General features: G+C 49.3%; 1 protein-coding gene across 1 annotated transcript; it reads left to right on the plus strand.

Moving 5' to 3' along the window:
- Positions 1-4,106: 4,106 nt before the first annotated feature.
- On the plus strand, positions 4,107-10,739 carry LOC123790551 (natural cytotoxicity triggering receptor 3 ligand 1). The gene is made up of 2 exons (XM_045795052.2): positions 4,107-4,418; positions 10,587-10,739. Exons 1-2 carry the CDS (start codon positions 4,107-4,109, stop codon positions 10,737-10,739), a joined length of 465 nt encoding a protein of 154 aa, XP_045651008.2.
- Positions 10,740-12,340: the final 1,601 nt, after the last annotated feature.

Raw genomic sequence — 12,340 nt, forward strand, 5'->3', positions numbered from 1 at the left:
GAGGAGGGTGTGGACCAACAGGAACTTACTGGTAGGGATGCAAAATGGTAGGGACGCTTAGGAAGACAGTTAGGTGGCTTCTTGTAAAACTAAACACACTCTTTAAGAGTATAAAGGAATCTAAGACCTAAATCTAACCATTAACTCATTTTATTAATACCTCAATGCTGAATTTATAAAGTTCAACTGTGAAAACTCATCAGAAAGAATAATGACTACAATTTATTGGGCACCTACTATGTGCCAGTCAATATATAGGACTTTGCTACAATCATATGATCCACCACAGTATGCTGTCTTGGTCCAATACCTGTTGCACTGTCCTGGTCCAGATACAGGCCTAAAAGCAACACCTGTGTTCTCTATAGTTCTAAGTCAAAACTCAGCTGACTAAAGTCTACCCCATCTGTTCTCCTGTCACAACTTTCTGCCTCAAATTCATAAATTAGATATAAGAAAAATTTTAAAACAATGTGTAAGGACATAAAAAGTTGTGTGAGTCAAATTCAGAAGTTACTTGCCAAAAGAAAAAAAAATGTTCAGAAAGTAGATATAAGAGCCCCTGGGGGGGGCAATATATATATATATATAATCTTGAGTGGAGAAGCATTATGATATCAAGCAAAAAGGAGGACAAAAAGAATAATGAAGTGAGAAAGCTAATCAACTCTTAAACATGTGTTTCTTGACGGCAAAAGAAAAGCTCAAGTTTACTGATGTGAAAAGGGAAAGGATAGGTGGAGAAAACCAAACAGCAAGTTAAAAGATGTTTTATCCTAAGAGACATAATGTAAAATTAAAAATAAAAAGGGAATAAGGCACCTGGGTGGCTCAGTCAGTTAAGTGACTGACTCTTGACTTCAGCTCAGGTCATGATTTCACGGTCTTGACATCAAGCCCAGAGTTGGGCTCCAGGCTCTGCAGGGTGTCTCCTTGAGATTCTCTCTCCCTCTCTCTCTGCCTCACCTCCCCCCATGCTCACATGCTCTTTCTCTCTCAAGTAAATAAATATTTTTTAAAAACACTTTTTAAAAAATGAAAAGGGAGGAGGACAAAGAACAAGAAGAAAAAAGCACCAAAGAAAAAATTTGTAGGTAGACACTACAGAAATTCGGAATAGATATAAAATGAAATGTAGTGAGTATATTGGTATTACCTTAGACCTAATTTTTAAAATGTCAATAATGATTGAACATATGCATAGAATTTTTTAAATGAAAGAAGTATTATAAATAGGCCTAATAAAGGTAAGAAGTATAATGATGGGGTTGCTAATTATATACTGGGGCTAAGATGCTTTTGATGAGCAAAACAAAAAATTTTGATGTGAAGGAATTACATCCTCACAATACTAATTGTTAACACAATTCGACAACTGATTATTACTGAATACTTTTCTAAAATTGGCCTATTATGATTTTTCCATATTCACTTTCTATGCATATTATTGAATATAGTATTATAAAAATACGAATCTTTACATTGATCTGTTTTATATGCCTTTCTATTGTATACCATTCTCTCACTGACCTAAGTGATTAGGAAACTGAAACAAAATTGGTTTAAAAACAAATTATTTATTACTGCAGCAATAATAAATAAGAGTTTACAAAGACAGGCAGATGATAAGGGCGTGAAGCCTACATACTCCAGAAACCTCTATAGATAAACTATAAGAATTTCTACTTTGATGGTAGGATGCACAAGAGGTCACTCTTTTTATTTTTTAAGACTCTTTTTTTTTTTTTAGATTTTTTTATTTATTAATTTGAGAGAGATAGGGAGCACGAGTGGGTGGGAGGGGCAGAGAAAGAGGGAAAAGCAGATTCCCCACTGAGCAGGGAGCCAGACACAGGGCTGGGTCCTAGGACCCGGGGATCATGACCTGAGCTGAAGGCAGACACTTAACCAACTGGAGCCACTGAGGTATCCCGACAAGAGGTCACTCTTGAGGGGAGACTCAGTGGTTGCTCAGAGAACAAAGGGGCTGAGGTGGCAAAGATTATCCCAGCATGTACTGGTAGAACCAACCTTCTGGAGAATATGCTATGGTTTAATTTCAGATCTATGCTTTTTTTCTGTTTTTAAACTACCATTATTGAATATCTATGGAAAGATGGAGAGGTAAAATTACCTTTAAGTGAGGATAGTTGAAACTAATTTGTATCTCAGTTAAAATTCTGGAAATGAAACCAAAACATGGGAACACAAAAGATACATATTCTCAAGTGGTCTTTGAGGTCTAAACTCATGAACTACCATCATGGTTCAGTCAATTTCCACAACCTGAAAATTTGCAAGGAATGTTAATATTTGCCGTAGACACATGCTCCCTCCACATTAAGCGCTGTGGTAAGGAGCTCTACAGAATACTCTATGTATTTTATTACCATTATTTCATTAAAAGAGAACATCAACCAAGTAAGTACCTTGCTTAAATCCACCCAACTAGCAAGTTTCATAGCTAGGAAGAAATCTAGATGATAAGAACTATGACGGTGTTTTTCAGTTTCCTGAATCAGGCGGTTGGGAAGTGGAGTCCATAATTTTAAGGATACCCTGATGTGCAACCAGAACAAGTTATCCCTACCTCATACCTCCAACGCGCACAAATGTACCTACAATGACCCAGAGATTTGAATCATCACCAAAATGAGTATGTCTAAAAGACAAAAAGGAAATGAAACAAAAATCCCCTTTATTACTTGGGCTGTGAACTCTAATCAACCTTTCTATAAACACTGTGAGTGACCCTCGTTAGGTAATTCCCTTGGCTCCTGTACTCTGTGCCTAGTCAGGCTCAGTCTGACGTAGACGGGACTCTAGAAACCACTCACATAGTGGCTCCTCCTCTTGGAGACATCTGGATTCCTCTCCTATCATCTAGTCATTCAAATGCCTCTGTCTTCAAGTCAGAGCCACTGAACAATGAAAGAACAGAGAAGAATATCCATTTGAAACCATAAGGAGTTACAATAAAAAAAAAAAAAATACAAGGGAGGAATGTAGGTTGTAAGAGTGGAGAGAAGACCCACATGAAATGCAGGTTATTTTACAAGGAATCTCTAAACCTAAAAGTTTCAACACGGACCCACATTGCCCTCCTCTTTATTTAGGTGGCAAAGGGGCTTCCTGAAAGCGTTTCTAAACATATCTTCTATTTTCGGCAGTAACTGAAAATTGAGCAACTGTTCAGTATGTGAGGAGTTTTGCCTTATTGGAAAAAATCAGAAAAGTGATAGAAATAAAATTGTAGCAAATAGTCAGAGATAGAAAGTAAATTTGGGTTAGAGAAGCAGGAACACATGTGAATACATAATGAAGGAGAATTCCATTAAATCATCAGTGGAGATATGGACTTACAGTGCTAGAAGAAAAGCCTGTTTCCTCATTACTAGGTAGAGGTGGTTGAGCACTTTTACTCAAGAGATCTAGTAACTTAGGGGCACTGTTGGGCTGGCCGAGAAAAAGGGGCCAAGACACGCAAGATGGCCGACTCTCCCGCCAAGATAACCGACTCTCCCACCAAGATTTAAACCAAAACCTAGGCGGGACACCGAAACGCATCCTACCGACTTCCCTCACCCCCCAGCAGTACCCAATAAAAACCCTCGCTGCCTTGCCCTGGGCGCGACTTCCCCGACTCACCGCTCTTTCCTGAGTCGCAGAACCTCGCCCGAGGGTGCTTGCAATAAAGTTCATCCCTCAAACCACGTGTGCCTTGCGGTCTTGATTTCATTGGCGACGAGAAAAAAAAACCTAACATTTGGGGCTGAAACCCGGGCGGAGATCGAGCCCCTGCTTCGGCACGGAGGCTCGCTCCTCCTCTCAAGCGGACTGGGACCCCTCTCTCCCTCTCCAAACATCTCTTGGAACTTGCTGTGGTGAGTGTTCCCTGGTCCCCGATCCTCCTCCGGGATGCCCTGTCCTAATCGTGGCTGCGTCAGGGCGAGCCCCCCCTTCCGGCCACCTGGTGGCCCCCGTAGTTCCGAGGAATTGGGAGACGTCCCCATTCCGCAGCTACTACCCTCCCCTCCGAACCGCGACTCAGCACACGGACGAAGGGACGCCTTCCTCCGTACCCTGGGTTGATAGGCGAAGGGGCCATGGGAACCTCCCTGTCCAAATTCGACCCTAAAACGCCCCTGGGCTGTCTCCTGGCCAATCTTCGAACCCTAAAATTGGATCAGGACCTACGAAGGCGACGCCTCATACATTACTGTACTGTCGCTTGGCCCCAATATCAATTGGACAACCAATCACAATGGCCCCCCGAAGGCACCTTCCATTATCAGGTGCTCGTGGATCTTGACAACCTCTGTAGACGCCAAGGCAAATGGTCCGAGGTCCCCTGTGTCCAGGCTTTCTGGGCCTTACGCTCTCAGCCTTCACTATGCTCCCGCTGCTCGACCTCTCAGGTCCTCCTCCCCGGCTCTCCCCCTCCGACCCTTCCGCCTACTGCTCCCAAGGACCCTGATCCACCCTCTCTCTCTCCTCTCTCTGAACCTCCTGAGGACCTCTTGGGGCCCCCTGTAAGGACCCCCCCTAGTACCTCCACCCCCCCTTACCATCCCGTTCCTCAGCCGCCTGTATCCCCTAATCCCCCGCAGACCCCAGAGCCGTCCCCAGCTCCGGCTACTCCAATGGCTCCTGAAGTTCCACCCCTCAGGACCGCCACCGAGCCCCGCTCACCCCCTGACTCTCTCTCATCCCCTCCCATCTCCGCTCGTACCCGGTCCCAGAATCCTTCCCCCGACCTGGTTTGTCCCCTGAGGGAGGTCGCCGGGGCCGAGGGGGTCGTCCGAGTCCGTGCGCCCTTCTCCCTGCAGGACCTCTCCCAAATCGAAAAACGCCTGGGCTCTTTTTCAGCCAACCCAGATAATTTCATCAAAGAATTCCAATATTTGGCCCAGGCCTACGACCTTACCCGGCACGACTTACATGTTATCCAGACCACCACCCTCACCACTGAGGAGAGGGAACGTATCCAGGCTGCCGCCCGAGAGCATGCCGACCAGGTTCATCTTGCTGACGCCGCCATGCCGGTCGGCGCTCAGGCGGGTCCCAGCTGTAGAACCAGGCTGGACTATCAGAACGGACAAGATGGCCGCCGACGCCGCGACCGCACGGTCCAGTGCCTCAGCGCCGGGATGAGGGCGGCCTCCAATAAAGCTGTAAATTATGATAAGATCAGGGAAATCCTTCAGACCCCTGACGAGAATCCCGCTGTATTCCTTAACCGGCTAACCGAGGCCTTGACCCAATTCACCCGTCTAGATCCGGCCTCTCCGGCAGGGGCCACGGTCCTAGCCACTCACTTTATCTCCCAGTCGGCACCAGATATTCGGAAAAAATTTAAAAAGGCCGAGGAGGGCCCCCAGACCCCCATTTCCGACCTGGTGAAATGGCATTTAAGGTCTTTAATTCCCGAGAGGAGGCGGCTGAGCTTAAACGGCAGGCCAGGCTCCAGCAGAAGGTTCAGCTACAGACCCAGGCCTTGGTAGCGGCCCTGTGGCCGGCCGGCTCCGGGAGCCAGCAGAGGGGGGCAGCCAACCGTACCCCACTGGGAGCATGCTTCAAATGCAGAGCCGAGGGACACTGGGCTCGTCAATGTCCCAACCCAAAGATGCCCACCTGACCGTGTCCTCAATGCCACATGATGGGGCATTGAAATCGGACTGCCCTAACCTCCGGGGATCCTCGGCGCCTCTACGCGGGGGCAACCCCGAGACGGTAAGTCTGGCCTTCCAGCTATTCGGGTTGGAGGACGACTGACGGAGCCCAGGCTTGGACACCCCTCTCACCCAGGCCGAGCCCAGGGTCACGCTCCGGGTAGCGGGTAAGTCCATCTCCTTTCTGCTGGACACAGGGGCTACCTACTCAGTTCTGCCATCCTACTCGGGACTTACGTGAACCTCACCCGTCACTGTAACGGGGATCGATGGGACCTCCTCCTCTCCCAGGGTGACCCTTCCCCTTACTTGCAGCCTGGATGGTTTCCCCTTCTCCCACTCGTTCCTCGTAATTCCCTCTTGTCCAGTCCCCCTACTGGGAAGGGATATCCTCCAAAAACTGCAGGCCACCATTCGTCTCTCTCCCTCCCCCTCGATCTCAGAATGCCTTGTCTTACCCCTCCTTCCTGCCCATCCGACCCCCACCCCAGATAACCTTCCTGCAGTGGATCCCCAGGTCTGGGACACCTCTAAACCCATCATTGCATCCCACCATGCCCCTGTTAAAATACAGCTAAAAGATAACTCCAAGTTCCCCTCCCGAGCACAGTTTCCTATTTCCCTGACTCACCGTCAGGGTCTCAAGCCTATCATAGACCAGCTGAGACGCGAGGGGCTCCTGATCCCTATCAGCTCCCCCTGTAACACCCCTATCCTGCCAGTCCGTAAACCCTCGGAGGCCTACCGACTGGTGCAGGACCTGCGGCTCATTAATGAGGCTGTAGTCCCGCTTCATCCGGTCGTCCCCAACCCGTATACCCTATTGTCTCATGTCCCGTCTAACACTTCTCACTTTACTGTATTAGACTTAAAGGATGCCTTCTTTACTATCCCCCTGCACCCTGACTCCTACTTCCTCTTTGCCTTTACCTGGGAGGACCCGGACACACATGTCTCCGGGCAGCTGACCTGGATAGTCTTGCCTCAGGGAATCCGAGACAGTCCCCATATTTTTGGTCAGGTGTTGGCCACTGACCTGCAGCAGTGTGCCCTTAAGGCCAGTACCCTGCTACAATATGTGGACGATCTCCTCCTCTGCAGCCCCTCTCTCTCCTTATCCCAGGAAGACACCTCTACCCTACTCAATTTCCTGGGGGGCAAAGGGTACCGGGTCACCCCTTCAAAGGCCCAACCGTGCACCCCCTCAGTCATGTACCTGGGTATCTTCCTGACTCCCACCTCTAAGTCCCTTACCGGGGACTGCATCCACCTCCTCCAGGAACTCCAGCCTCTTCAAACCGCAGAGAAAATTCTCTCCTTTCTTGGGCTTGTAGGCTTTTTCAGACATTGGATTCCGAATTTCTCGATCCTGGCCCGACCTTTATACCAAGCGGCCAAGGAGACCCCCCAGGGTCCTCTCACTGACCCTGCTTCAGTCCGGCACTTGTTCTGCAAGCTGCGGGACTACCTCACCGCCGGACCAGTCCTGGCGCTACCTGACCACTCGAAACCCTTCCACCTGTTCACCGATGAGCGCTCCGGCTCAGCCACTGGCCTCCTAGCCCAACCAGCGGGGCCCACATACAGGGCTGTGGCCTACCTATCTAAACAGTTAGACACCACCACCCGAGGATGGCAGCCCTGCCTCCGAGCACTGGCGGCCGCCGCCTCTCTGACCAAGGAGGCCCTCAAACTTACTCTGGGACAGCCCCTCGTAGTCTACTCTCCCCACCGACTCATGGATCTCCTCAGCCACCGATCCCTGGCCCAGTTAACCCCCTCCTGCCTGCAACTGTACCATCTGCTATTCGTCAAAAATCCGCAAATTTCCCTCTCTGCCTCCTCTCGCTTAAATCCTGCTACTTTGTTGCCTGCACCCTCGCTCACCCCTGAACCCATTCATTCCTGCCCACAACTCCTGGAGGACCTCACTCCCTCTCACCCAGGGCTCTCTGATCAGCCGTTGCCTAACCCTGACCGCGTGCTCCTTGTGGATGGCAGCTCCCTCCTGGCCTCAGACGGCCAAAGACGTGCCGCCTATGCTGTAGTCACCTCGGAGGCGGTAATAGAAACAGCTCCCCTTCCTATCGGGACCACCTCCCAGAAGGCTGAGCTTATAGCTCTCACCAGGGTGCTATACCTGTCTAAGGCGCAGCGAGTCACTATATACACGGACTCCAAGTACGCCTATCTCATAACTCACACCCACTCCGTCCTTTGGCAGGAGCGGGGGTTCCTGACCACCGAGGGCACTCCTATAGTTAACGGGCCTCTCATTGCCAAATTACTCGAGGCCCTTAGCTTGCCCACCGAGGTAGCAGTAGTCCACTGCCGCGGCCACCAGACCTCCAAGGACCCTGTCTCCCAAGGCAATAACAGGGCGGACTTAGTGGCCAGGCAAACGGCCCTGAACACCTCTTTGGCTCCAATCCTCTTCCTCAACACCCCCCACCGGCCTTCGTGCTGAAAAGGAGATGCAAACCCTCCAAGGCCTAGGGGGAAAACCCGGAGACAAGGGATGGACCTACATCCAGAATAAAATTGCCCTGCTGGAAAACATAGCTCACACCCTAATCACAGACATTCACCAGTCTCTCCACATTGGCCCAAAGGCCCTCCACCAGTTCCTGCAACCTCTTTTTCACCACCCTTCCCTATCTCGGGTAATTGAGACAGTTCACAGAGCCTGTAAAACCTGTTCGGCTGTAAATGCACAGGGCGGAATTCGCAGACCAGGGCCCAACCATCAACTCCGTGGCCATCAGCCAGGAGAAGACTGGCAACTGGACTTCACTCATATGCCCCGTCACAAAACCTTCCGATACCTGTTAACTCTGGTCGATACATTCACAGGCTGGATCGAGGCATATCCCACGGCCCGAGAGACAGTGGATACAGTGGCCACAATTCTCATTGAGCACATCATTCCGAGATTCGGACTACCCCGAACTCTGCAGTCAGACAACGGACCTGCTTTCATCTCCAGTATAACCCAACAGGTGGCAGAGAGTCTCAACATCACCTGGAAACCCCACATCCTCTACCACCCTCAATCGTCGGGTAAGGTAGAAAAAGCCAACGGGCTCCTCAAGGCACAGCTCACCAAACTGACCTTGGAAACCCGTCTTTCGTGGCCCACACTCTTGCCCCTGGCCCTCACCAGGCTTAGGGCAACCCCTCGCGGACCCTCGGGGTTGAGCCCATTTGAGCTGCTATACGGCCGACCCTTCCTTATAAGCCATAACCTCCCAGCCGTTCCCCCACCTCTCCTGTCCTACCTGCCTTACATTACCCTCCTGCGGGCTCTTCTGAGGGCCCATGCTGATGCTGTCATCCCTGCCCCGAACGACTATGACCATAAGGAAGCCCCCCCTCAAGGGCTATTCCCAGGGGACCAGGTCCTCCTCAGAAATCTGCACCCAGGCTCCTTGCAGACACGATGGACAGGGCCTCATACTGTCATCCTTACCACCCCAACCGCGGCAAAACTGCTGGGGCATCAGGCGTGGGTACACATCAACAACCTCGAACGGGCACCTACAGGTAATGACTGGACCTCTCAGATGGTGGGCCCTACCAAACTTCGGTTGGTACGGTCTCCTCCCTCTGGTCCTCCTGAGCCCCCTGACCCAAGCGACAGAACGTGAATGCATGCGTGGCAGCGGACGCACAAGGTACTTCCAGTCATTCACTTATATGCCTAGTAAATGCTACGCAGGAAAGTCCCCATACACTTGCACATCTGTCCACACCCCAGGAAGAACCTTCTGGATGTCTGATCTCACTGAAAGGTATAGGTACAGTCACCCTTGCGACACTTACCCCAAGATGGGGAAGGTCTGCTGGACATATCTGGCCCAGATAGGACTTTCCGATGGAGGAGGGGTCCAGGACCAGGCCGGATGTAACCAAACCCAGCAAATAGTCAGGAGGTTACATGAGCAACTACAAGCCCAGGCCTATCCCACCTACAAGGGAATCAATCTCGACAGCATCCAGAAGGTTCCCACCACTGAGCAACTGACAGTGGCTCTTTTAAACTCCAGCTATCACCTGTGGTGGAACGTCTCTCAGGACCGTGACTGCTGGATCTGTTTCCCCTTCTCTACTCTCTCTAACATTGTGGGGATACCCATTCCAACCCGGTGGCCCCTCCCCAATTCCACCATCGACAATAAGACAGTCCACATCGGACCCATTGGAGGGACCATGCCAATCCTTAATCTTTCCTCCACCATCGACACCCTCACCCCTCGCACCGCCAACATCACCTCCTCCCTTCCTTACTGCACTCCCTCGGGGGTGTTCCTCTCGTGCCCCAAGGGAATCTATCGCTGCCTGACTACTAATGACTCCCTAGACTGTGTATTTATCCTACTATCCCCATCTACCAACATCTACTCCCATTCCCAACTCCTGTCCATACTATTCCCCCAGCACCGAGAAAAAAGGGCTGTATTCCTTCCCCTGCTGATAGGGGCAGCTTTAACCACCAGGGTGGCGACCGGAGCGGCTGGGCTTGGGATGTCAATAAATTTCTACTATAAACTGTCCCAAGCACTCAACGATGACATGGAACGGATCGCCGACTCCCTTACTGCCTTACAGACCCAGGTCACCAGGTTGGCTGCCATTGCTCTACAAAACCGATGCGCCTTGGACCTCCTGACGGCCGAAAAGGGAGGAACCTGCCACTACCTAAACGAGGAGTGCTGTTATTTTGTCAACCAGTCAGGTATAGTCACCTCCAAGATCCGGGAACTCAAGGACCAGATCCGAGCAAGGCGCCAAGACACCTCCATATGGGGCCTAGACCCCCATACATGGGTAACGTGGCTTCTCCCTTTAGCGGGACCCCTCTGCTTAATCCTCCTGCTAATCTCGGCTGCCCCCTGCCTTATTCGGTACATACAGGAACGCTTGCGGGAAGTAACTCAGGTGTCAGTCAACCAACTGCTCCTACAGCCCTATTCTCGCCTGCCCACTTCCGACTACCCCTATGACAACGCCCGACCGTCAGTAGGAAGTAGCCAGAATGGAGTCGACGCCCCCGATACCATTATATAAAACAAAAGGTCGGAATGTTGGGCTGGCAGAGAAAAAGGGGCCAAGATACCCAAGATGGCCGACTCTCCCGCCAAGATTTAAACCAAAACCTAGGCGGGAAACTGAAACCGGTCCTACCGACTTTCCTCACCCCCCCCAGCAGTACCCAATGAAAACCTGCCACGACTCTCCAAGACGGACTTTCCCCACCCCCAGCAGTACCCAATAAAAACCCTCGCTGCCTTGCCCTGGGCGCGACTTTCCCGACTCACTGCTCTTTCCTGAGTTGCAGAACCTCGCCCGAGGGTGCTTGCAATAAAGTTCATCCCTCGAACCACGTTTGCTGCGGTCTTGATTTCATTGGCAACGAGAAAAAAAACCTAACAGGCACCTGGGTGGCTTAGTCAGTTAAGCATTTGCCTTCAGCTCAGGTCATGATCTTGCGGTCCTGGGATGGAGCCCCAAATCAGGCTCCCTGCTCAGGGGTTGTCTGCTTGTCTCTCTCCCTCTGCCCTGCCCCTGCTAGTGCACTCCCTCTGGCTTTCTTTCGAATGAATGAATGAATGAAAAAAATGTTATTTTAAAAAAGGGAGAGATCTAGTAAGTTATACCAAGATTAGTAAAATAATAATAAAAGTAACCATTATATAGTGAGGCACTGTGTTGGGCATTTACATTCATTTAATTTTCATTTAATTTCCACAATAATTCTCTATAGTTGGTGTAACTCCCATTTTACTGAGGAAGAAACTAAGACTCAGAGAAATTAAGTAATTTGTTTTCAATTGCCTGTTAAAAGTAGCAGAACCAAGACCAGAACAGATTAGGTATGCAGGGACAGAGCCTTATCAAATGAATAAAGAATTTATCTGTAAGACCCATGAAATAATTACCACAAGAAAGGCAGTGGGTGGGCTGGAGCAGACTGGAATGTTTCATTCAGTATTCAATAGCACATGCTGAATACTCTGTCTCAGGCTCTTAGTAGAAATGATCCCTTTAGGCACCAATATTGATCTGGAACAGCCTGGGTTAGACACAAGTCTATTTCCCAGGAGCATTGTAACCCAGTCTTTCATCATGAGCTAAAAATTGTTTTAAATGATAAATGATTTGGAAGAAAGATCCAAATCAGAAATGTAAAAAAAAAAAAAAAATCAAAAGCAATAAAATAAAGTTCAAGAAGGAATTAGAACTGTTTTAGAATTGAAGGCTCAGCTAGAAAAAAATGGAGAGCATCTAAGCATAATAGATAATGACTTAAAAGAATAGAAAGTAAACAGAAATTGTCAGAAATCAAAGAGAAAGGGAAAGGGATATATAAACAGTGTGAGAATAGGCAGCAGATGTAAGAAAAAGATAAAAATGACCCAAAACACACACATTAGGCGTCCCCAAAAAAGAAGTCTAAATCAGAGGACAAAAAATACTAAAAGTTATAATACAAGAAAACACTCCTGAGGCTTTAAAAAAAGATGCAACTAAAAAGAAAGGAATACAATACAAATACAGAAAAACAGACCCAGAATTGCCAACTACTGGAATCAAAAGAAAAGGTCCTCTGGACACCCAATAAAACCACGACACCACCAGAAAAAGATATAAGATCGTCATCAGACTTT

This window comes from Ursus americanus, chromosome 5 (genome assembly GCF_024610735.1).
Source record: "Ursus americanus isolate L20-20 chromosome 5, mUrsAme1.1.p, whole genome shotgun sequence".
Lineage (NCBI taxonomy): Eukaryota > Metazoa > Chordata > Mammalia > Carnivora > Ursidae > Ursus > Ursus americanus.

Excerpts from the sequence above, each read along its gene's own strand:
- LOC123790551 (XM_045795052.2), top strand. The coding sequence starts at position 4,107 with ATGGGAACCTCCCTGTCCAAATTCGACCCTAAAACGCCCCTGGGCTGT. Across the intron at positions 4,419-10,586 it reads CCCGCTGCTCGACCTCTCAG|GAACGCTTGCGGGAAGTAAC; the intron begins GTCCTCCTCCCC and ends CGGTACATACAG.